The sequence below is a fragment of the Hevea brasiliensis genome, unplaced genomic scaffold (assembly GCF_030052815.1).
Source record: "Hevea brasiliensis isolate MT/VB/25A 57/8 unplaced genomic scaffold, ASM3005281v1 Scaf39, whole genome shotgun sequence".
In the NCBI taxonomy this organism is placed as follows: domain Eukaryota; kingdom Viridiplantae; phylum Streptophyta; class Magnoliopsida; order Malpighiales; family Euphorbiaceae; genus Hevea; species Hevea brasiliensis.
Window position 1 is genome coordinate 242,719 of NW_026614906.1, and position 26,867 is coordinate 269,585.

At 30.7% G+C, this 26,867-nt stretch overlaps 1 protein-coding gene across 1 annotated transcript; it reads right to left on the reverse strand.

The window, feature by feature from the left end:
- Nucleotides 1-20,531: 20,531 nt before the first annotated feature.
- LOC110664149 (disease resistance protein RPV1) lies at nt 20,532-26,765 on the reverse strand. The gene is made up of 7 exons (XM_058142244.1): nt 26,229-26,765; nt 23,321-24,422; nt 22,932-23,210; nt 21,956-22,849; nt 21,138-21,272; nt 20,931-21,050; nt 20,532-20,537 (listed from the first exon to the last, which is right to left on the reverse strand). Exons 1-7 carry the CDS (start codon nt 26,735-26,737, stop codon nt 20,532-20,534), a joined length of 3,045 nt encoding a protein of 1,014 aa, XP_057998227.1. The 5' UTR covers nt 26,738-26,765.
- Between the last annotated feature and the right edge of the window lie 102 nt (nt 26,766-26,867).

Sequence of the window (26,867 nt, forward strand, 5' to 3'; positions counted from 1 at the left end):
ATTTAGCACTGTTCACTATTACTATTTTCTAGTATTGTTAATTGGTACCATTAATTTCATATTAATAGGACATTAGTCCCAATTTACATCTTCATATCATTTTTAATATTTAATTCTCCTTCTGAGTATTTTAATTATCATATATAGCATTTTTCCCATGAACCTTTCTTTAGGTTCATGTTGATGTGTTATCTTTATCTAAGAATTTGACTAGGTTGGGATGTCTATTTAGTCACAATTCGTTCATAACAATTGCTCCTCTATATTTAAACTTGAATTTCAGTTTTTGAATACTGAGTTTGGGGTTGTAGAACTCAAGTTGTGGTCAAAATACCAAAGGAATAGTATTTTGGGACATTTTCTGGGTTGGCAGTTTCAGTGACCCAAATTGTGCTAACAATTTGAATTGGTTAAAGGCAAAACTGGGTTAAGTGGTCTTCATGAAAAGTGTAGCCCTATGTCTAAACTTTCCATGGGTAAAATTTTAGGTCATTTGGACCAGTATAGAGAGAGTTATGACCAAATGAACACGTACTGTTCATTTGGTCATTTTCTGGGTTGGCAGTTTCAGTGACCCAAATTATGCTAACAATTTGAATTTGTTAAAGGCAAAACTGGGTTAAGTGGTCTTCATGAAAAGTGTAGCTCTATGTCTAAACTTTCCATAGGTAAAATTTTAGGTCATTTGGAGCAGTATAGAGAGAGTTATGACCAAATAAACACGTACTGTTCATTTGGTCATTTTCTGGGTTGGCGCTTTGGGACCCAAATTGTGCTAACAATTTGAATTTGTTAAAGGCAAAACTGGGTTAAGTGGTCTTCATGAAAAGTGTAGCCCTATGTCTAAAATTTCCATGGGTAACATTTTAGGTCATTTGGACCAGTATAGAGAGATTTATGACTAAATGAACACGTACTGTTCATTTGGTCATTTTCTGGGTGCGTGGTAATCCGAATTTGGGCAGTATTTAGCTCAAGTTTTGGACAGAATTTGGGCATGGTTTCTTCATGGAAAATGGGCTATTTTGGGTCTAGTTTCACCTCCAATTGGCCTCATACCAATTGGGGTCAATTTTATTTATGGCCTAAAATGTACCCTGCCCTCAACAAACACAACCTGCAGAAAATTAACACTTCCAAAACTCAATCTCCTCCAACTTCCTTACTTCAATTTGCATGCAATACACTTCTATAAGCAACAATCTCATCCCAATAGGTCAATTTCAACATTTTACAGAAAGTCCTCAACATTTACACAAACCCTAGTTTTCAAAGTTTCAAATTTACACAAACACTACACAATCAAACACCCAAACATTTCAACTAATTACACATTCTCATGAAATCATTTTTCATCACTTAAAAGCAATAAACTTCAAGTTCCATGGCTGCCAAAAATTCAAGGGTTCTTTTCTCTAGATTTTCTTTTTGTTTTAATGGTATTTATGCTTAGCTAAACATGCTTTTCATGTTTAATAAAGAGAAGAAGAGGGATTAGTGCACTAACCTTACTTGAGCTTCCCAAACCTCAACTTTCTTGCTTCTTATGGGTATATATGGCTTCCTTATGGAGTGGGATAACTTTTTAATGAAGGGGTCTATGGGTTTTCGGGAGGAGAAAGCTTGGAAAATCAAGCTTTAAGAAGAACAAAAATGGAGGGAGAGAGCTCCCATGGTGGACGGTTTCCAAGAGAGGGAGAGAGAGAAAAGAGGGAAGAAGAAGATGGAAGCTTGGGGTTGGTGGGATTCTGTCTCTTATCTCATATATATATATATATGTACTTTAAAATTTTAATTTGTCATAAGCTCTTTATTTTCTTTTCTTTCCCTTTTCTTTTCTCTTATTCTTTTTCCTAATTCAAATTCATAAACTTGTAATTTTAATTTATGTTAATTATTCCATTCTCTAAATTTTAAATTTTTACATTTAGGTCAAAATTCACCTCTGGGGGGTGAAATGACCAAAATGCCCTTTTATGGTGCTCATCGAGTTATTTTTATTATTTTATACCAATTAATAAATTCTCTAAATTTTACTTTATTTTTTTTTCTACATTTTTCCTATATTTTCTTAACATTTATTTCTTCAAGTTATGCCTCCTCACTATAGTTTAGGTGTAGTTCCAGACATTTTGACTGTCCGAATAGACATGAGTCGTCGGAACAGTAAAATGTACGGACTACCTATGGTGAGGGCGTTACAATTCTTCCCCTCTAATAGAAATTTCGTCCTTGAAATTTACACAGTGTAAATAATCGAGGGACCGCTATCTCCTTGTCTTTTCGCATTTTTTTGTTATAATACTTTACTTTTTCTTTTGTCTGTCTTATTAATCCTAGTTTTACAATCTTATCCTTATCTCGATTTACTATTGGAAATACGTAGCTCTACACAATAGTCCCAAGTCGATCAGAATTTGCAAACTACAAGACAAACATTTGCTTAGTTAGTAAGTTATTTCCCAATAAACTAACTCGTTTTTTTTTTCAACCAGTTCTGTACTCATCTTCTTTCATCTCATATACAGCCTCCTTCTCATTTCCATCTATTATCTTTAACACGATCCTTTTCGGTTGATAATCTGCAATCACCTTGTGACCTAAAGGGTTGGTGACAAGTATGTCATCTTCTGACCCATCTATCGGTATTCTCTTTCAACAGGAGGTACAATGCATATATCGGGGTGAACATAGTTAGGGTCTATCAATACATACTTAAAGGTATTATAATTAGGAAATGTACCTCTGATAACGTCTAGCGGATTTGGCTCCTTTCGAGCCATAGCGTACACGCGGGATGCTACTTCAGCCTCGGGTTGTTCTATAGTCTTAGAAGCTCTTTGTGATGTACCAGCTATCTCTGGTCTCATCGGTCTTCTACCCTCTCAGATCGTCAGGCGCACTTCCAGTCTGTGGTGGAGCCGTGGGAGCACTCCTCCGTAGGGAAATCTCTCAAAAAAAGCTCTATGGACCCACATCCAAACATCCACCCATTAGCAATTTACACTTTCCTCTATGGTTCTTCCTACAATGTGTACAAACTGGCATCGGGGTTGATCTCCGTGCTATAGGACCCACAGAATTGTCAATTGATACACTCATCTGACCTCCTCTCCATGGGGCAAATTGAAACCTCTGCCTCTGTTCTCTCCTCTGAATCTAAACTTGAGACCCCCTAGGTCTCTTGCTCTCTCAGAAATTGCTACTGGATCGCAGTCTAGACCCTCTCTTGCACCGCCTGCCTCCTAAACTGCTCATCATTTATAACTCTCTCTACTGGGGTCCTATATACTAGCTGGGGAGGTGGTGGCATAGCTTTAGTGACCTGACGGAGCAATTGAGTCATTTGCTCTAGGAAGGCCTGTTGTGTCCTTACTAAAGTACCCAACGATGGTTCTCGCTTCATCACATTACACCCCGACTAAATGCAGTGCAGTGTGTGACTCTCTACTTCCTCCTCTATCTGGCCCCGGAGGTCCGTGCTCAAGGATCAGATGTCATCGATCCTATAAAACAGATAAAGACCAAATCTACATTAGTGTCACCTCGACTCTATCTAAAGGCCCATGCATGTGATCCAACTATTTCTTTCTATCTATCTAGCTCTAGGACTACCTAAACCTTTGCTTTGATACCACTAAATGTGACGCCCCTTACCCGTCTACTGTATAGCCGAGCAATAAGTGCCACATTCGGTGCCGGAGCACCCTATCTTGTTTTATCATATCTATTGTAAACTTTTAATGTCATTTAAAACATGTATTCAATATGTAGAATTTTTTCTTTTTATCTTATTTCTGTGGAGACCCGGATAGAGCCTCCCTTATTTTATTAGCATCTGGCGGGTTCCTCTAATCACTTGTTAACATGTCCATATTCATTTCACACATTTCCATATCATATTCTCTTGTATCATATCATTTACAATTATTTATGAGATCTAAAAATGAAGTATCATCTACTGCATTCATATAGAAATTCATAGATAATAAATTACAAGTTTTCATTTCAATCTCAAAGTTTAATTACAAGTCCAAAATGAAATACATCATGGCTAGACATAATGAACCAAAATACTAGTCTATACATGGGCCCTACCAAAATACAAAAGACCGGTGAGGTGACTCTGGACAATGGTAGATCTGATCAGAGCTCTGTCAGTGCACTATTGGTGGTGCACTGCCGCGCCGGGGACTGATCTCCAGTACCTATGCGATGGAAAACTAACACGCTAAGCATAACGTATAGTGGTGCATAATTTATAATAACAATAATTTAATAATTTGAAATAATATATGCAACTCATAATTTCTTGATCTTTTATATTTTTATTGCTCTTTGAAAACAATTAACATTATCGGGATCTTTTATGATTACTTATTGTATTTTAAGTCTTAATTAATTTTTATCAGTCCCCAAGAAACCTATAACAAATTTATAAAGGCTGGATGCACAGGTGTATACTTGTTAGACAGCCATATGTCTATCCAGAATACGTCTGTTAGGCACGAGGCCAGCTGTCGGGCACGAGACCCACTGTCAGGCTTGTAAAGCCAGAAATAAAGTAGGCAAAATGGCCCGTAAGTAGGCATATAGCTTGTAGTACTATCATACCATTCATATATTGTCAGTTCATGATTTTCTCGGTAGGCAGTACTGCTATCTGTAGTCCCTAATTGGTATACCAATTTATCCAAACTAAATAAATAAGTCTAGGTATACTGTGGGCAATTAAACATTTTTAATTAATTTAGCACTGTTCACTATTACTATTTTCTAGTACTATTAATTGGTACCATTAATTTCATATTAATAGGACATTAGTCCCAATTTACATCTTCATATCATTTTTAATATTTAATTCTCCTTATGAGTATTTTAATTATCATATATAGCATTTTTTCCATGAACCTTTCTTTAGATTCATGTTGATGTGTTATCTTTATCTAGGAATTTGACTAGGTTGGGATGTCTATTTAGTCACAATTCCTTCATAACAATTGCTCCTCTATGTTTAAACTTGAATTTCAGTTTTTGAATCACTGAGTTTGGGGTTATAGAACTCAAGTTATGGTCAAAATACCAAAGGAATAGTATTTTGGGACATTTTCTGGGTTGGCAGTTTCAGTGACCCAAATTATACTAACAATTTGAATTGGTTAAAGGCAAAACTGAGTTAAGTGGTCTTCATGAAAAGTGTAGCTCTATATCTAAACTTTTCATGGGTAAAATTTTAGGTCATTTGGACAAGTATAGAGAGAGTTATGACCAAATGAACACGTACTGCTCATTTGGTCATTTTCTGGGTTGGCAGTTTTAGTGACCCAAATTGTGCTGACAATTTGAATTTGTTAAAGGCAAAAATAGGTTAAGTGGTCTTCATGAAAAGTGTAGCCCTGTGTCTAAACTTTCAATGGGTAAAAGTTTAGGTCGTTTGGAGTAGTATAGAGAGAGTTATGACCAAATGAACACGTACTGTTCATTTGGTCATTTTCTGGATTGGCAGTTTCAGTGACCCAAATTTTGCTAACAATTTGAATTTGTTAAAGGCAAAACGGGGTTAAGTGTCTTCATGAAAAGTGTAGCTCTATATCTAAACTTTCCATGGATAAAATTTTAGGTCATTTGGTCCAGTATAGAGAGAGTTAGGACCAAATGAACACGCATCGCTCATTTGGTCATTTTCTGGTTAGTGCGTGGTAATCCAATTTTGGTCAGTATTTATCTCAAGTTTTGGACAGAATTTGGGCATGGTTTCTTCATGGAAAATGGGCTATTTTTGGTCTAGTTTCACCTCCAATTGGCCTCATACCAATTGGGGTCACACAATTTTTTTTATGGCCTAAAATATACACTGCCCTCAACAAACACAACCTGCAAAAAATTAACACTTCTAAAACTCAATCTCCTCCAACTTCCTTACTTCAATTTGCATGCAATACACTTCTATAAGCAACAATCTCATCCCAATAGGTCAATTTCAACATTTACACAAACCCTAGTTTTCAAAGTTTCAAATTTACACAAACATTACACAATCAAACACCAAAATATTTTAACTAATTACACATTCTCATGGAACCATTTTTCATCACTTAAAAGCAATAAACTTTAAGTTCCATGGCTGCCAAAAATTCAAGGGTTCTTTCCTCTAGATTTTCTTTTTGTTTTAATGGTATTTATGCTTAGCTAAATATGCTTTTCATGTTTAATAAAGAGAAGAAGATGGATTAGTGCACTAACCTTACTTGAGCTTCCCAAACCTCAACTTTCTTGCTTCTTATGGGTATCTATGGCTTCCTTATGGAGTGGGCTAACTTTTTAATGAAGGGGTCTATGGGTTTTGGGGAGGAGAAAGCTTGGAAAATCAAGCTTTAAGAAGAACAAAAATGGAGGGAGAGAGCTCCCATGGTGGACGGTTTCCAAGAGAGGGAGAGAGAGAAAAGAGGGAAGAAGAAGATGGAAGCTTGGGGTTGGTGGGATTTTGTCTCTTATCTCATATATATATATATATATATATATATATTTGTACTTTAAATTTTTAATTTGTCATAAGCTCTTTATTTTCTTTTCTTTCCCTTTTCTTTTCTCTTCTTCTTTTTCCTAATTCAAATTCATAAACTTGTAATTTTAATTTATGTTAATTATTCCATTCTCTAAATTTTAAATTTTTACATTTAGGTCAAAATTCACCTCTGGGGGGTGAAATGACCAAAATGCCCTTTTATGATGCTCATTGAGTTATTTTTATTATTTTATACCAATTAATAAATTCTCTAAATTTTACTTTATTTTTTTTTCTACATTTTTCCTATATTTTCTTAACATTTATTTCTTCAAGTTATGCCTCCTCACTATAGTTTAGGTGTAGTTCCAGACATTTTGACTATCTGAATAGACATGAGTCGTCGGAACAGTAAAATGTATGGACTATCTATGGTGAGGGCGTTACATAAACGATGATGAAGTGTCATTCTGAGTTGAGAATCAATGGCAATGGGATGAGATGCCAACAAGATGAACGGCAATGGTTTATCAGCAATGAGTAGAATGGCACATCGAATGGGAGAGAAAGGAAGAGAAAGAAAGGAGAAAAAAAGAGAGAAAGAGAGGGAAAGAAAGAACGAGAGGGAAAGAAAGAAAATAAGTTGATTGGTTTCTTTTGGTTTAATGGTGATAATTGAGAGAAGAAAAAAAATTAATTTTAAGTGCCCATTAGAATGACAAATTTGCAATAATTAAGAAGTTTGTGGTAATTAGAATTCTATGGGGATGATGATTTGCAGTAATTAGAGTTCTATAAGAAATTGAACTCTTGTTAGATAAAATTAGCTTAAATTTCAAATTCTCAGAAGATCATAGGGGATATTGGATTATTTTTAAAATTTTTAATAGCAAAGAGATAAGTTAAAATCAGTGCTTATTCACCCAGAATGGCTTAGTCAGCCAATCTAGGTGTGGGGGTAATTGTTTAAACCAAAAATAATTATTTTATTTATTAATTATTTTTAGATCTAAGAATTAATTAAATTAATTTTTTGTGAAATTAATTTAATTAATTTTATTTTATTAATTTAATTAATTTATAGCCTAAGATAATTAATAATTAAATTAATGATGGCTATTGGATGGTTATCTGAAAGAGGGGAGTTAGTGGCAGTTTCAAATGGTTCCAAGCAGTTTCAAGGAGTGGGCAGGTAACTACAAGTAATGGTAGAACATGACAAAGTGTATTCAAGAGTCTTTCAAGAATCTTTTAGGTACTTGCAGGCCGAGCTATAAAAGTTAGATACGTTGCAACATGAAGACTCCCCCTCAACAACATCAAACAACAACAACTCAACCAAACTCTAGCAGTCTTTTATTTTTATTTTATTAATCATTTATTTTTCTATAGTTCTTGCATTTAATTCCAAACCTTGTACTCTTTTTTTAATTAATCTAAACGTCCTTTCGATTTTCAATTTATTTACCCTTTTAATTGTAACGCCCTCACCGTAGGTAGTCCGTACATTTTACTGTTCCGACGACTAATGTCTGTTCGGACAGTCAGGATGTCTGGAACTACACTTAAACTATAGTGAGGAGGCATAAATTAATGAAATAAATATTAAAAAAATATAGGAAAAATTTTGAGAAATAAAATAAAATTTAGAGAATTTATTAATTGGTATAAAAAATAAAAATAATCCGATGAGCACCATGAAAGGCATTTTGGTCATTTCACCCCTAGAGGTGAATTTTGACTTAAATGTCAAATTAAAATTTGGAAATAGAATAATTAACATAAATTAATTTTATGAATTTGAATTTGAAAAATGAGAAGAGAAAGAAGAAGAAAAGAAAAGAAAAGAAAAGGAAAGAAAAGAAAAGAAAGGAAATAGATTTATGAAATTTAAAAACAATAAAGTACACATAAATGTATATATATAAATAACCACAAGAGACAAAACCCCACCAACCATCTTCTTCTTCCTCTTCTCTCTCTCTCTCCTTGCCGTCTCCCTTGGTCTCTCCCTCCCCACCATTGTTATCAAGCTTAAAGCTTGATTTCCCAAGCTTTCACTCACCAAAACCCATAGACCCCTTTATTAAAAAGTTAGCCCACTCCATAAGGAAGCCATTGATAGTGAAAAGAAGAAGAAAAGTTGAAGTTTAACAAGTTACCCAAGAGGTTAGTGCCTAATCTTCCATTCTTCCTTTATTAATCCTTGAGTTAAGGTTAAAATTAAGTGAAATTTGTAAGAAACTAAAAGAAATAGGTGAGTTATGAGGGGAGTGAATTTTTGGTACCCATGGTGAGTGATGGTTTTTGATGACTATGATGTATATAAAGTGATTTAATGATGTGGGTTGATGCATTATAAGTATTAGAAGTTGATTTACATTGAGATTTTATGAGGTTGAAATTGTGAGTTAAGGTTTAGCCTAACTTTGGTATTTTTGTATTATACCATGCAATTGGGATTGTTGAGATGTGTTGATGATATTTAGAAGCGCCTTGAATGTCAAATTGAAGCAAGGAAGTTGGAGGAGAAATGAATTATTGGAAGTGCTATTTTCTGCAGGTTGTGTTTGTTGAGGGCAGTGTACATTTTAGGCCATAAATGAAATTGTGTGACCCCAATTGGTATGAGGCTAATTGGGGGTGAAACTAGACCCAAAATAGCCCATTTTCCATGAAGAAACCATGCCCAAATTCTATCCAAAACTTGACCTAAATACTGCCCAAATTCGGATTTCCCTGCACCAAACCCAGAAAATGACCAAATGAACATTACATGTTCATTTGGTCATAACTCTCTCTATATTAGTCCAAATGACCTAAAATTTTACCAATGGAAAGTTTAGACATAGGGCTACACTTTTCATGAAGACCACTTAACCCAGTTTTTCCTTTAACTAATTTAAATTGTTAGCACAATTTGGGTCACTGAAACTACCAACCCAGAAAATGACCAAATGAACAGTACGTGTTCATTTGGTCATAACTCTCTCTATACTGGTCCAAATGACCTAAAATTTTACCAATAGAAAGTTTAGACATAGGGCTACATTTTCATGCAGACCACTTAACCCAGTTTTGCCTTTAACCAAATCAAATTATTAGCACAAATTGAGTCACTAAAACTGCCAACTCAGAAATTATCCAAAATATGGTTCCTTTGGTATGCTTGACCAGTTTTGGAAAAAATGCCATAACTTGGTCTCCAAAGCTGCAAATTGAGTGAAACTAGTGCCAAAAGTTTTATAAGACATAGCACAACAATTTTTATGTTTTGACCAAGCTCTAGAAACCATTGCATCATAGGGAAAATATTAGGCAAAGTTAGGAATTGAAATCTAGAAAATGTTAAGTTGAACCCAGAATGCCATTTGATGCCTGTGTGTTCATTTGGCCATAACTCGCACTAGGAAATTCCATTTGAGATGTTCCAATATGATCTAGAAACATGATACTTAGGGCTACAACATTGATTTAAACACCTTTGCCAAATTCTAAGTGTAAAGACCCTAAAAAGAGGGTCAAGCATACTGCCCTAAAGTTGGTTTTTGCCCTTATAGGACTGAGAGTCCAGGTTAATACATTGACCATAACTCACTATACCAAGCTTGAAAAATTATGAAATTGTACTTGGGAGTCCCTAAGACATAGAGGAACATATCTTGTGAAGGAACCTAAGTCTAAAAATGACCATAAAATGATCAAATGACTGGTCAAAGTTTATTGACCAGGAATTGTAAATTCTGGATAGCTTAGAGGCAAAGGGACCAGTTATGGTATTTTGACCATAACTTGAGTTCTATAGCTCCAAATTCAGTGATTCAAGAACTAAAATTCAATTTAAACATAGAGGACCAATTGTTATGAAGGAAGTGTGACTAAATAGACATCCTAACCTAGTCAAATTCCTAGATAAAGATAACACGTCAACATGAACCTAAAGAAAGGTTCATGGGAAAAATGCTATATATGATAATTAAAATACTCATAAGGAAAATTAAATATTAAAAATGATATGAATATGTAAATTGGGACTAATGTCCTATTAATATGAAATTAATGGTACTAATGAATAGTACTAGAAAATAGTAACAATGAATAGTGCTAAATTAATTAAAAATGTTTAATTGCCTATAGTATACCTAGACTTATTTATTTAGTTTGGATAAATTGGTATACCAATTAGGGACTATAGATAGTAGTACTGCCTACCGAGAAAATCATGAACTGACAATATATGTCTGGTATGATTGTTCTACAGGCTATATGCCTACTTACTGGCCATTGTGCCTATTTTATTTCTGGCTTTACAAGTCTGACAATGTCTCGTGTCTGATACCCTCATGCTGACAGATGTATACAGGGTAGACATATGGCTGTCTAACCCGTATACTCCCGTGTATCTAGCTTTTATAATTTGTTATAGGTTTTTTGGGCATTGATAATAATTAATTAATACTGAATATACAATAGGTAAACAGGAAAGATCCCAATAATTTTAATTGTTTCCAAAGTGTAATAAAAAAAATGTAAAAGACCCAGAATTTATGATTTGTAAATATTAATTCAATTGTTTAATTATTGTTATTACAAATTTTGCACCACTAAGCGTTATGCTTAGCGCGTTGGTTTTCTATCGCGTAGGGTATCAAGATCGTGATACATGAGTATTTAGACAGAGTTCACCGGATCACACCGATCAAAGTCACCTCACCAGTCTTTTGTATTTTGGTAGGGCCCATGTGTAGACTAGTATTTTGGTTCATTATGTCTAGTCATGATGTAATTACTAGTTTATGATGTATTTTATTTTGGACTTGAAATGAAAATTTATAATTTATTATCTATGAATTTCCATATGAATGCAATAGATGACACTTCATTTTGAGATCTCATAAATAGTTGTGAATGATATGATAAAAGAGAATATGATATGGAAATATGTGGGATGACTAAGAATATGTTAACACGTAATAGTGGAACCTGCCAGATGCCAATAAAACAGAGGAGGATCTGTCCGGATCTCCACAGAAATTAAAAAAAAAAAAAATTCTACACATTGAATACATGTTTTAAATGACATTAAAAGTTTATAATAGATATGATAAAACAAGATAGGGTGCTCCGGCACCGAATGTGGCACTTCTTGCTCGGCTATACAATAGACGGGTAAGGGGCGTCACATTAATTTTGGAGTGAGATTTGCGAAACTACATTCAGTGTAGTCAGTTCCCACAGTTGTTTGATCTAGAAGTTAGAGTGCAATCTCAGGTGATATATTCAGTATCTGGCATGCTCGCACATTTCCTAAGCTGTTAACTAGCTAAATTATGTTTTAAGGAAGTAAAATATAAATTGCCTTAAAACATTTGATAATTAAGTACTCCTTTTTATGCAAAGAAAGAATTACATCTTTTTTTAATGTAAACACAGTATAAGCTATACAAACACAGATCAAATAGGGTTTAATTTATTGGCAAACACTTTAATTATTTATATGAAATGTATTAAATTGATATAAGAGAATAAATGAAAAAACTTATCAATTAAGACCTAATTTTAAAATATAAAAGTTGATTAAACAATATCCTTGTCGTAATTTTCAAAAATGGAATGTAATATAATGATTCAAAAAAAGACTCTCACTACATTGGAGTTCAACTGTACCCTTGTTCTCCATTCCTCTCTCCATTTTTTTCCCATTATGATCTCTTTTTTAGTCATCCACCAATGAGTTCTCACCGGTGGCTGCCCACATATTGATTTTCTTTATTTGTTTTTTTTTTTTTTGTTATTTTTTTAATAAACTCTCAAATCTATATCTCTTTAGAATAGATATAGGTTTATCTCCTTAAATTTATGTATGTTAGGAATAAATCTAAGGTTCTTTCCCCAATATTAGGGATTTGTTCTTCCCTTAGCGGGTTTTATTTTATTTTTTCTAGTATTTGAATTCGCTGTTTGATAGTTCAAAATACAACAATAATCATTGATTTCTTTTTATTGAAGACTTTAAATATTTAGGTATGGGTAATTATCTTCTATCAATGGAGTCTATAGTGCGACCTGTTCTTCCATTAATGTTTAGTGGTTTAATATCTTTTACAGGCCATAGAGATAATGAATTCCTGAAATGGCAGTATTGTAGAAGGTTGCATTGATCATCCAAAATGAAAAAGAATCAATTACTATCCAAAAGATTATTCTGCTATACTCAGATCATCTCTAAATAAAAAATTTTCATTGTCTATATTTATAATTTTTTCTCTTATAAGAAAATTATATTGTACTTATCTTATTATTCTTATTAATAAACTGCCAATACACACACACACACACACTTAATATAAGTATATGAATCCAATCAATTAAATTTGTATATTATTAAATGTTACATATTCCAATTTTAAATCTTTTCATCGAAACACTAAATAAGTTATTATTTCTATAAGATTATGTATATATTTTTTTAAATAAAAGAGGATATTATTAAGACATATCAAAGCAAATTACATTCTCAAGAAAATCTAGAATAACATAGCTCTACTCTAATTCATTAGTCATAGAAACAACAGCTCTAGCAATTGAATGAGCTAACTGATTTGCTGATTTTCTAACAAATCAAAATGAAATATCAGGAATTGCCATTGAAAACTCGAGAATGTAACAAATGTTCACTGGATGTTGCGAATCAGATATATAGGATTACTAATGAGGACTCCATGCATTACAAGATCTTTGCGTATAGCCTTGGCTGGATTTATATTAGAGACAAATTATAATTTAGCTTTTTTATATATATATTTTTAAAAGTTAAAGAGCTTATGTGTCCCCAAAATAGTCAAATAGTCTATTTAATTTATTTTTAAAATTTAAAGGACTTATTTGATTTTTTTTTTAATTTGAAGGGCTTTGTTTAGACTCCAAAATACTTTAAAGACCTTTATGACTATTGGCCTATACTTTAAGGGCCAAAATAGACATTTAGCCAAAATAAAATAAAGGCATGGCAAAAGGGCTATTTTGACAGTTAGAGTATGGGCCAATAGTCATATAAGCTCTCAAACTTTTTTGAGGTCCGAACAAACCCTTCAAATTTGAAAAAACATCAAATAAGTATTTTAAATTTTAAAAATATATCAAATAAGTCTTTTACAATTTTGGTAACAAATATACCCATTTAATAATGAACAACTTATTAATCTACTATAAGTTGCAGATGTAGTAGATATCTACCGGTATGTTGAAGATTAGATACATAGGATAGCTGATGAGTACCCTGCACACTAAAAGATCTCCTTGCATGGTCTTGACTAGATTTGATTTGGAGTCAAGTTAAAATCATTTATCCCCAAAATAGTAATATAATTTATTTGATCTATTTTTGAAATTTGAAAAACTTATTATTTCTTTTTTTTTTTTAATTTAAATTGCTTATTTAGACTCCGAAAAACTCTAAGGACTTATGTGATTATTGGGCTAAACTTTAAGGGTGAAATAGGTTTTTTGCCTAAAATTAAAAAACCATATATATATATATTTTGGATTTCAATCAAATCCAAAATAAATATAAAAATTTAAAAGAACAACATTAACAATATTATTTGAAATTCTAATTCAACTTAATAAAAGTTTTTTTTATTGGATACTCACCTCCATTTTAAATTAAAAAATTAAATTTTTTTTTATTATCTAAACAAGATATTTTCAAATTTGTAAATTTCAAATTGTAAATTTTAGATCAAATATCTAAAATTTAAATCTAAATCCATGAATCCAAACACAAGCTAACTTCTTTTTCCACCTTTTTTTTCAAAAATGATAAAGTTTGACATGAAATTTAACAGTGAATGGAGTTTGAATTGCATATCAAAAGAAAAAGTGAGTAGGAAAAAGCCCAGTCAGGTATGGTCTGAACACTTGACAAAAATGAAAATTGGATGAAGACTTTATACATGGAAAATTCTAAGTGAAAATTGGATCAAGACTATAAAATTCTGAGAAAGTGAAAACTGGATAAATTTTGATTTGAAATCTAATAGTGGCTCTGAGTTTGAATTGCATATCAAAAGAAAATGATAAGAAAGTGAAGATTAGATCAACACGGCGCAGGGCAAAATGCTGAGAAAGTGAAAATTGGATCAAAACTAGAAAAAGTTGAGAAATTGAAAATTGGATGAAACTAAGAATGGCAATGAGTTGAGTATTCTCGGATAATTGATCAAACCTTTCTGAAAGAAGCTTGAATATTACATAATGAAGTTTAAGACAAGTTATTATAAAGAAAATAATACTCACATTGAATTTGGATCAAGTTTAGATTTTATGTATTACGGACACCGTTACTTGAATATATTTATATAAATATATATATATATATATATATATATATATATATATATATATATATATATATATATAAATTTTTGAATATTTTATTTTAAATAAATAGAATTTAAATATTTTATAACACCATTAAAATTGAAAATATAAATAATTAGTAGACATTTTTTTATATAAATTATTAACTAAAACATATAAAATCAAAAGAATTCAAGTAATATTTGAATAATGATAATCGAATTTTAGATGAGTGCAGATAGTTTAGAATAAATTCTAGTCATATTCAAAAGGAATTTGATATTAAAATTATTAATTAAATTTAGATAAAATTATTAATTAAATTTACATAAATTAATTTTTACGGATATATGTTGCTATCTTAATACCATGTAAAAAAATTAAAATAAAATGCTAAGAAAAGTGAAATTGGTTCAAGACTATGTAGAGAGAAAATGCAAAGGAAGTGTAAATTGGGTCAAGACTCTGTACAGGGAAAATGCTAACACTTATGCTTGGCCTTCGTTATTTCTTTTCAGATATTATTGCGATTGCTTGGAATTTGACTTTTAATTTTTTTTAATTTTTATTACTTAAGAGAAATAATTTTTTTTTAAAGTATTTAAAAGTTTTAAAGAAAGAATCTTCTTAATTCACCAATTAATTAAATTGAAAAATAGAATTTTTTTAAGATTTGAAAAAAATCTCCTAAAAATTTACTTTAAAAATCAAGAGCTCTCCCAAACACAAATTTAAGATTTTTAAATTTAAAAACCTTCTCGTTATCTTAAAAAATTTCCTTCAAACCGAGGGTAAAGGATTTCTTCTCTTTTCTTATTTTTCCTTTAACTAAAGTTATCTTATTTATTTATTTATTTATTTATATGATTAATTATTTGATATAAAAAATTATTAAAAAATTATGAAATTTAAATTTTAAATTTTAAAAATATATATTACGAGAAAAATTTTTAAATAATAAATTAGCAATCAAATTAATAATTAAAGTTCATGCTACATCATGTCAATAATAACATACATTAAAAATTAATATTTTTGCCACATCAATTGCCACGTGACCATTCATTTTGCCCAATTTGGGACTCTGGCCATAAATAATATGAAAGTTTCAAATTAGGTCAAGATTGACAAAAAAAAAAAAAAAAGGTTTTAGCTATAAACATTATTATAAAAACGGCTTATTTGATTTATTTTTAAAATTTAAAGGACTTATTTGATTTTTTAAAAATTTGAAAAGCTTGTTTGAACACCAAAACACTTTAAGGACTTATATGACTAATGATCTATACATTAAAGGCTAAAATAGGCCTTTTTGTCAAAATAAAATTGTAACACCCTAAGCAAATCCCACATCGACAAAACACGGGAGAGATGCTGGGTTCATAAGTTGACAGTTCGTAACCCCTATTGACGCGTTTTAAAACCGTGAGGACTTCAGCCCAGAGCGGACAATATCACTAGTGGGCCGGGCCATTACATTTGTGGTATCAGAGCCGCTCCGCGTGCAACCTTGAACGATGGTGGGGCAAACCTCAGCGAGGACGCTGAGTCCCATAAGGGGGGTGGATTGTAACACCCTAGGCAAATCCTACATCGGCAAAACACGGGAGAGATGCTGGATTTATAAGTTGGTGGTTCGTAACTACTAGTGACGCGTTTTAAAACCGTGAGGGCTTCGGCCCAGAGCGGACAATATCACTAGTGGGCCGGGCCGTTAATGGACAGCAGCAGAGAAAATTGCTTGTTGCCTAAGGACCTAAAGGTTGATAGAAAATTGAAGAATAAATCTATTGTCAAGAGAAAATTCATCTAACCAAATAAACAAATGTCAAGGCATTGCCCAAGATTTGTAGCATAGATCAAAACGGGCAGCAGCAGAGCATGAGATGGGTAACAGAAGCAGCAGACCATAACCTAGAAGAATCATTTGCCTCACCTCCTCCTATGCACCAAAATGGAAGCCCATCGCATTTGGATTATTACCCTACAAAATTAGTACTGCATACTATCGAGCAAATAGCTTGAGAAGATCAATATGCTTATCAGAGGCAAATTTCTCCCAGTCAGACTAGAGCTTGTACCTCATGCGATTCTTTAGCATTCTAGACGTTTCAACTTTCTTTTGATTGTTGGAGAGTGGGCCTAAGATTGAGGCTCCCATTGTCCAGATTCACGAATGCTAGCTGATTATCTTCTTCATTTTCTAGTGGACTTTTGTAATGGGACCCCACTACAGCTACTTGTGTTTTCCTCGACCATCTCTACAGTTGGAAGTAAAACACTAGGCTCTGGTCTCCTTTCAAAATTGTCTAAATTTAATGGGCCACTATTGGGAATAAGTCCAAATAATTGCTATCACCGGCACAGATAAGCATAGCATCCCCCAAGCCAATTGCCGCTCTGCTGTCCCTACTCTGTTCCATGGTCATGCAGCGTTTCGTCACAAGCACTAAGGTTATGTTGGATAAACGTAATTAAAATTGTAATGTAATTATATTTATATTACATATTTGATTAAATTGTTTAGTAATATAAAAAATTTTTATGTAATAAAATGGTAATTACATAACGTAATCAATCATATTTAAAATAACGTAACGATTATTACATATAAAAATGAATATAATAATGATTACTTTTTTTGATTTTTTTTTTATTTAAAAGAAGTTACATGTGCCTTGCATGTAACAGAGATAGGCATCACTTCACAACAATCTTTAATTAGAGTCACGTGAAATTTGGCTTCTCCCACGTCAACCTTTTTGCATACAAAATCAAGCGAAGACATAGAAACTAGAATTCGTCCAGCAACTAGACATTTTTTCTTGGAAGTACAGTCATCATTGGATATGAATTCTTCAACAAAATAACTTAGTCATATAAAGAAATCAGGACACCACAAATAAAAGACTACCACGGCATCTTACCAAGGAATTAAGGATAAGAACCATTATAGCAACCAACCAATTGATTATCCAAAATTATATGAACAATATTTTAGAGGAAACTGCATTAGTTATCTGTCTCTATAAGTTAGATACAGTTATAATAATATTTACTTTCATGTTATGGATGACTATAGATGAATTCCTATGCATTACTGTGATCATGTATAAAATTATAAATATTTGTTATAGGTGTCATTGATTATTCAATTCTAACTTTATAGTCAAATATTCATTCTTATTCACTTTTTTTTTTTTTTTTATGGCAATTAGAAGACCTAACAATTAGTTATTATTATATTATAAATGCATTTTATGAATTAAGAAACAAAAAAGTTTGAAAATAAAGTCGGGTGTTGAAAAACAAACACCCAAAAGATAATAATAATAATAATAATAATAATAATAATAATAATAATAATAATAATAATAATAAATGTATTAAGGGGACATTGACTTTGCCAGAAATGCCTTTAACCCATTATAATATGTTAAATAGATTTTGGAATTATCTGCATTAAACAATATGGCAATATAAATTTCAAGATATTAATGCCGTGAAATTGAAAATTTTATAATAATAGTGCATTAAACTATAAAATACATTTTAAAAATTATTTTTTTTTAATTTTATAAATAATATTCTTTCAAAATATTAATCTACTTATGCAACCTTATTATGCAAGCTAATATTATTTTAAATTATGAAAAAAAAAACTGACTTTGAACAAATTTAATTCAGCGAGTTAACTTGTATTTATCATTAATTTATTTTAATTTTTAAACATCTTCACCATTTAAAACTTATTGTTATATTTTTTATGAGTAAACTACAATTTAGTCCATGAGTTTTGATAAAATCCATAACTTAGTCCTTGTATTTTCAAAATAGAGCAATTTAATTCCTGAGATTTGACAAAACCTATAACTTAGTCCCTACCATTAGAATTTTATTGAGGTACTGATAATTTTAGCAAAAATAACTAAAATGTCATTTTCTTTATTTTTAATCTAAAAACAATTTAGTCTTTAAAGTTTTATTTTCTTAATAATTTAGTACTTGATATTTTATTTCATTAACAATTTAGTCATTGCATTTTTTAAAATTGAGTCTATTAAATTAAAAAATTTTAAATTTAAATTAATAAAATATGAATTAATTACTTTAAGGTCCTTAAAAATTTTGATTAATTACAAAATATCCATATATGTTACAAATTGATTTTTAAATATTATAACTATTTATAAATAAGCCTTATGTCATTATTATTTTAATAATATATAAATAATTATATGTGTGTGTGTATATATCAATTTATGATATTTTCATATATTATATTATATTGTTATATATATAAAAAAGTATGAATATGGATGCAAATCGTTATTAAAATAAAATTTCAAGAGCTAAATTATTTTCATACTAAAAATAGAGTTAAAAGTATTTTGGTATTTTTGCTAAATTTAGTAGAGAATTAATTGTAATTCTAATGATAGAGATTAAATTATAAGTTTATTAAAATGTCAAGAACTAAGTTGCATGATTTTAACACTACTGGGACTAATTTATAGGTTAACTAAATTTTAGGGACTAAATTGCCAATAAAATAAAATCTTAGGGACTAAATTATTTTCATACTGAAATAGAGTTAAGGGTATTTTGGTCTTTTTTTTAGAATCAATGGTAATTAACAAAATTTCTAATAGCAAGGATTAAGTTATAAGTTTTATCAAATTTTGATGACTGAATTGCTTGGTATTGAAAATAAAGGAATTAAGTTGTTGGTTTTGTCAAATTTCAGATGTTAAATTATAATTTACTCTTTTTTAAAATTACATTTAAGCTTAAATTCAGTTAATATTAAATGTTAATAAAACAATACAGAAATGATAAAAAAGTAATAGTAATTCTTAAATTAATAAATATTTTACATATATAATTAATTAAAACAAATTAAAATTAATATTTTAATTTAAATAATTAAATATAATATTTATAATCCTATAATAATATTATATCATATATAAAATTTAATAGAAAATTATATATAAAAAATTAAGGGTAAATAATACTTTATTTTGAGATTTGAGAAAACCTATAATTTAGTTCCTATATTTTCAAAACAAATCAAATAATATCCTAAAGTTTTGCAAAACTTACAATTTAGTCATTCCGTTTAATTTTTCTTCCAATTTGCTATTAATTATAGCGAAAATAACTAAAATACCTTTAACTGTATATGTTTTCTAACTTAAACAATTTAGTCCTTGAGGTTTTGTATTATAACCAAAATAGTGTAAATCAAGATACTATTTTGTTTATAAAATTTAAATTAAAGGATTATAATATAAAACCTTAGGGACTTAATCATTTTAGTTAGGAAATATAGATTAAAGGGTTTTGGTCATTTTTACTATAATTAATGGTCAATTAGATAGAAAATTATATAGAGAGACTAAATTGTAAGTTTTGGCAAATTTCTTGGACAAAAATGTTTAACTTTAAAAATACGAGAATTAAGTTATAGATTTTACCAAATTTCAAAGGCTTTCACTTAAAAATTTATATACAAGTCTATATAACAAGTACAATAATATGCGATACATATTAAAGATAAAATTGACAAAACTAATAATAATAAAAGGAGCATAACATTGATTTTCCTAATTTACATCTCTCAATCGAGGCCCATGATAGTTGCCCTTGCAATTCAGCAAATTTAAACCTACAATCAAATTAAAAAAAAAAAAAAAGTAAAACCTACAACACAAATAATAAACAATAAATTAAGTGTCAACTGAGCAAAACGAGTGACTAAAGGAAAAAGAAATCTATTAAAAAATTAAAAAAAAAAAAATTTTTAACCGAAACATAATTTTAATTTTTCATGTAAAAAGCAATTTCTCAAAAGAAAATTGAAAAAAAAAAGAATTAATAATTTAATATGTGAATAATGTGTACACACAATCATTTTTTTAATTGAATAACCATAAAGAAAAACAATTATTGTGTATTTTACTGACTCAATTTTTCTATTTTTAAAATGTATAAAGAATGATGAATTCATACTTTAGCTACTTTTAAAAAAACAAGAAAGAAAAAGGCCATTTAAAAGTACCTCTGCAATAGTTATTCCTGGGAGACCCAAATCCTCAAAAGGCTTATCGCACCACATTAATTCCTCTACATATTCATCCTCATGATATATTAGACGAAGTCCACAATTCTTCACCTCTAACTGGTCAGAAAAAAATGACGCCTTAAGTTGATTACATCCTTTCAACTGATCTAGACAAGTTATGGAGCTAGGAGGCACAAAGCTAACCCAAAGTTGATCAGAAGTGACGCATAAATCTTGAGCGATTTCCATCTTAGAGCGACATAGAAACAAACTTTTTTCCGACGGCAAATTGTATGCATGCAAGTCACAGACAACAGTACAAGTATCCACTGAAGGAGGCTGATCATGATGGAATCTAAAACTCCAGATAAAAAGAATCCTGCCCATCCGTAATTCAACCAACAAGGAGGTAGCTGCAATTCTAATGAAGACCCCGAGCCTTGATTGTTGAACCACACAGGAACTTCACTTGAGGATAAACACAATGATATAAGGGTGTTTAAACTAAAGAGTCCCTGAGCCAAAATTATTACTTAAAAATTAACGTGTAGCTTTGCAGCAATGTTCTAAGGGAAAATAAAACTTTTTTGGTGGATGCATGTGTAATTGGATAGTTATTTAGTAGTTGAGTTGGTCCTGGAATGCACAAATTCTAAAGTTCTTTGGCAAGAAGTCAGAATGCACATAATGAAATTTGCTATGACCCACAAATATAACATAAAAAAGGAACAAATACATGATACAATATCATATGACACAAAAATATATAATATCTTTAAAAATAAAAAGATAGTGTATATATAAACTGAAAAATGTGACTTTTTTTTTTTTGAAAAATCTAGGGCCCCCCAAGATGTGTGTGTGTGAGAGAGAGAGAGAGAGAGAGAGAGAGAGAGAGAGAGAGAGAGAGAGAATGAGAGACTGACCAGAGAGAGAGAGTTATGCACCAATAAGAAATGCAGGTAACTCATTAGCCTTGCAAGTGGCCTAAGATTTTGGCCTTGAATCTCAATCAACCTTACCCATTTTGTAAGAGTGAACGATGAAGTTCTTGAAGTGCTTGCTTCAAATGGATTTGGAATACTTTCCTGTGTAGTTAGACATTCCACACTAAGTTGTAAAATGGTTGATGAAAGATCACGCAAGGACTGAAGCTTCTTGCAATCAACGAAGTGAAGGTTTTCAAGTTTAAAATTTCTACTTATGCTTGTAGTTAGTGAAGTTTCCAAGCAAGGGCAACCCTCCATACCAAGAAGTTTGAGACCCGAAGGAAGATTATTTGGAAATGATCGAATTCTCTTACAATTGCTAAAACGAACAAGTAAGAGTTTAGAGAGTTGACTAATGCTTTCAGGCATGCTTACAAAATCATTTCCGCTTAGATCTAGAAATTCTAAAAATGGGAAACAACTTAGATCATAAGGAATCATTGCATCCGTAAGACCGCAATGACTTAGATTAAGTCTCCTAAGAATGCAAAAGCCTCTTAAAGAAGGCAACTCAAAGGACATGGCAGGTGTAGGTTTCTTAGGCATTGGCCACCAAGGGCAAAGACAATCCCATGGCTGAGCTAATGGCAATGATGTTGAACTGATTCCTGCTATTTCAAACACATCCACAGATGTCATATCCTCAATGTTATCTGGAATTTCTTCAAGATTTGAGCAGCCACTCAATATAAAAACTTTAAGAGAATTCAAATTACACAGGCTACTTGGAAGAGCTGTAAGGCTTTTGCAATTCCTCATGTTCAGTAAAACAAGCCTTTCTAGAAGTCCAATAGAATGGTGTACTTCAAGTAATCCTGTACAACATTCAAGTATCAACTCTTCAAGGTATGGGATCTCTCTAAAGTCAGGTGTCTTGATTAAATTTTTGGAGTAACTAAGATCAATTATCTTCAACAACTTTAAAGGCTGTAAAAGATAATGAAAGGAAATCAGAAAGAAACCGTAAAACCAGAGTAATAAACAGATATAAGGAGTTAATCATACATACTCTTACTCCCTTCCATAATTGTTCAATTCTGCTATAAGACAAATGGAGCTCAACAAGTTGATCTGGTTGAAAAGTTTGTGGCAAAGATTTGAAAGGATACCCACGCCATTCCAAGTACCTTAATTCATTGGAAAGATATTCAATGTCTTTGGAGAGTTTTAAATTGCGAAGTATGAGCAATCTGAGAGCTTTCATCTTCAAGAAGGCTTTAGAACTCATGTATCTGTCTCCTTGATCAAACATATAATCCAGGACTACACCTTCAATTAGATTTGTTCCCTAAAAAATCAAAGGCAACAATTAATGGTGAAAACAACTGAAAGACTTATAACATTTATAATGGAAGTTTATCAAATCAAATATAATTCTTAATATTGAGTAATACTAACCGTATCATTCATTAAGATGTGACAGACATCCTTATAAAGCCATAGTCTACTACGTCGTCCAGGCTCTTCTCGACATTCTCGATGAACAATTTCTTGACCCATTTCTTCAAGCAAATCATGCATCCACACACGGTTGTCTGAAATAGTTATGAGAGATTTATCGATAAGCTCCCTTATACCAATATCTGGGTATAATCCACCACTTTCCAGTACTTTCATCACATAACGTATCATTTTTCCTTTGAAAAAGCATGCGATGTCAAGAAATATTTTTTTTTGTATTTCCTCCAATCCATCAAAACTTATTTCAAGCTTACTTAGAATTTTTTCATTGGGAATTTCTTTCAACCTCTTCAATGCACTGTTCCATTCTTTCACAGATCTAGCATACAAGGAGGAACCCAAAAAATTAAGCGCTAATGGGAGGCCACCTGCATAGTTTACAGCTTTGTTGGATAGCTCCATGTAATCTTGTGGTGGACAATCTTTCTTAAAGGCTTTCAAGCAAAAGAGTTGAAGGGCTTCATGATGATTTAACTCCTCAACCCTATATATTTGATCTACTTCATGTTGGATCAACAAATGTTCATCCCTAGTCGTTATTATGATTCTACTTCCAACTCCAAACCAGTTTTCATCTTTTTTTCCAACTAATAATTCTAATTGCTCCAACTCATCAACATCATCAAGAATGACCAAAACCTTCTTCCGAGATAGCCTATTTTTTATGTGATAAACTCCATTGTATACATCATACACATCTATGTCTCTTTCCATCAATGTTGCACATAAAAGTCGTCTTTGTAAAGTGAACAAACCATATTTTCTTGAAGTTTCTCTAACATCCGCAAGAAAAGCACTACCCTCAAATTGGCATTGCATTTCCTTGTAGGTGACACTGGCAATAGTTGTTTTTCCAATGCCACCCATCCCACAAATACCTACCGTTTTGACATTATTTAGCTCATTTATATTGATACACAATCTCATTTTCTCTAATCGTGAATCCATTCCAACAAAATCCTTGGCTATGCTATGACTAAATCTTCCCAATTTGTTAAGTACATCTTTAGTGATATCCTGAATAAACTCTGACTCCTCCCTACAATATAAGAATATCCTATTATCATAAATAACACAATATTTTAAACATAGAAATAACATTAAAAATATCAAGTGTTCAATTTTGTTCATATCGCGCACACGAAAATTCTATAATATGCAAAGGGTATATTATAGAGAGATATAAATAATAAATTCCTACACAAATTGAGATATCAATAATAATAGGAAACATATAATAAGCATTTCATTGTACTCATATTCAATAATAGGAAACATAGTCTTTCCAAAACATTTTAAGTTTCTAGTCATGAGTTCTTCCAGTGGCACTTCTTCCTCAAATGATATTAAGGCTTTTTAGAGACATTTTATAAAATGTTCCTAAATACAAAATAATTAGAGATAATTTCAGACGTAACTAATTAAAGTTTTGAGAAACACAATAAAATTGTCTCTTAATAATATTTTCATCTCAAAATATTTGGTAGGAGAAGGAAAAGGAAGTGAGAAATTCTCTCCATTTTAAGGAATGATTTTAACAAAACGTTCAAAAAATTATCACTTTTTTTCTATGTAGCTAATTGTTTCATTTCTAATTTCTAATTTTTAGACTAATTTATTTCAAAATATTAATATTGCTTTTATAAATTAATATTAAAATAAAATATTAAATTAAATATTAATATATTAAATTAATATTACCTTAATAAATATATTCTTTTATAAATTAATTTTAGTATATTTGCTTATATATTAGAAATATATCATTTTAATATTTAATTAACTTGTCTAACTTACTCTTAAATTTCAATTAATATTATTTAGTTTTTAGTGGACAATTAAATTAATATTATTTAATTTATTGACTATCAAAAAATATAGATAATAAATTTATACTTTTCATAATAATAGTTTAGAGTTATCTTTTAGAGAAACAAATATTACTATTGCATTTACCTTGTCAAAAAAAAAAAATAATAATAGTATTGCATTTACAATGTCACTAATCAATGACTGCCACATGTACTAATCATTTCATGCTATAAAAACAAAAACATTCAATGAATATAGCCACAAAAATAAAGTTTAATTTTTGAATAAAATTGACTTGGTAAAGGTTAAATAGAATTACTATTAATTTAAAAATATTTTGAATATTTAATATTATAAATTATTGAATTTAAAATATATTGACTTAAAATTAAAAAACTTGTTCAATTTACTTCAAATTAAAAATTTTCAAAACAATAATGAAAAACAAATTCAATTCAAATTATAGATTAAAAATCTAATATTATGAAATATATATATATAACATGAGTATGAAGAAATTTCGACAAGGGAAAGATTCCAACAATAATAATAATGAGATTATGAGAAAAAAAACTATTTTAAATTGATGAAAAGAATGATGAGAGAATTATACTAGACTTTCCTTTGATGATCTTGTCAAATAATTTAAATTTCAATGAATAAAAATTGATGATGATAGAATTAATAAAGAAAAAAAAGGCTAAGAGGCAATGATGGTTTCAATTTTTTTTTTTATAAGAGGGTTTGTATTTTACTGTTTATATATAATTATTTTTTTTTTATAAAATTAATAATGAATCCATTAAAACTTTTAAAATAATCGAGTGATTCAGTGCCCGTTAAAATTTGATAAAAGTAATAAAAAAATTAATTTTTTCAAAAACTACTACTATACCCTAAAAAATTTTAAAATTTCAGAAATATCTCTGGACCTCGTATAAAATTTTCTGGTTAAATTGGTCTTATTGACGCATGAGTTTAGTGAGGGAAAATGCTAATTAAAATAACTAAAAGAAATGGGATATATTCTGACCTGTCTTGTAAATTCCATCCAGAAAGATTGGCCACTTGAGTCATAGCAAGTCTCCACCGTTGCACCCTCTCGTCGTTCTGCTGATAATGTTCAGAGTCATTTTCAAAACTCCCATTCTGTTTTCGAACTTCTGATGGATTCACGTCATAGAAAATGGGCAAAACTATTTGGTTGCCAGAGTTCTTCCATTCTAAAATTTTTACGAGTTCATCCAAACACCATGTTGAAGAAGCGTAATTTTTTGAAAAGATGACAAGAGAAATTTTGGAGCTTTCAATTGCTTTGAGGAGTTCTTGAGAAATAGTTTTCCCTTTCTCAAGTTCTCGATCATCCTTGAATATTATGATTCCTTTTTGACGAAACTCTTTACACAAATGACTGATAAAATTCTTACGGGTATCTTCACCCCTAAAGCTAAGAAAAACATCATATTTCCATTGTTGAGAAGAAGAAGAAGAAGAAGAAGAAGAAGAAGAAGAAGAGTTTTCTTTCATGGCCTTAAGAGCCATGAAAAGCCTTTTAATAGTTTAAATGGGAAGCTTGATGGGTCATTTGTTACGTCTTTCTTCTATAAGCATAGCTTGGTATTTATAGAAGTTATTTTCCATTGTGCAGTGCACTCTCCTAAAACCTAATTAA

Coding starts and splice junctions, on each gene's coding strand:
- LOC110664149 (XM_058142244.1), bottom strand. CDS start 26,737: ATGGCTCTTAAGGCCATGAAAGAAAACTCTTCTTCTTCTTCTTCTTCT. Junction 24,423..26,228: donor GGATGGAATTTACAAGACAG/GTCAGAATATAT, acceptor CTTATATTGTAG/GGAGGAGTCAGAGTTTATTC. Junction 21,273..21,955: donor CGTTCACTCTTACAAAATGG/GTAAGGTTGATT, acceptor CATCATGATCAG/CCTCCTTCAGTGGATACTTG.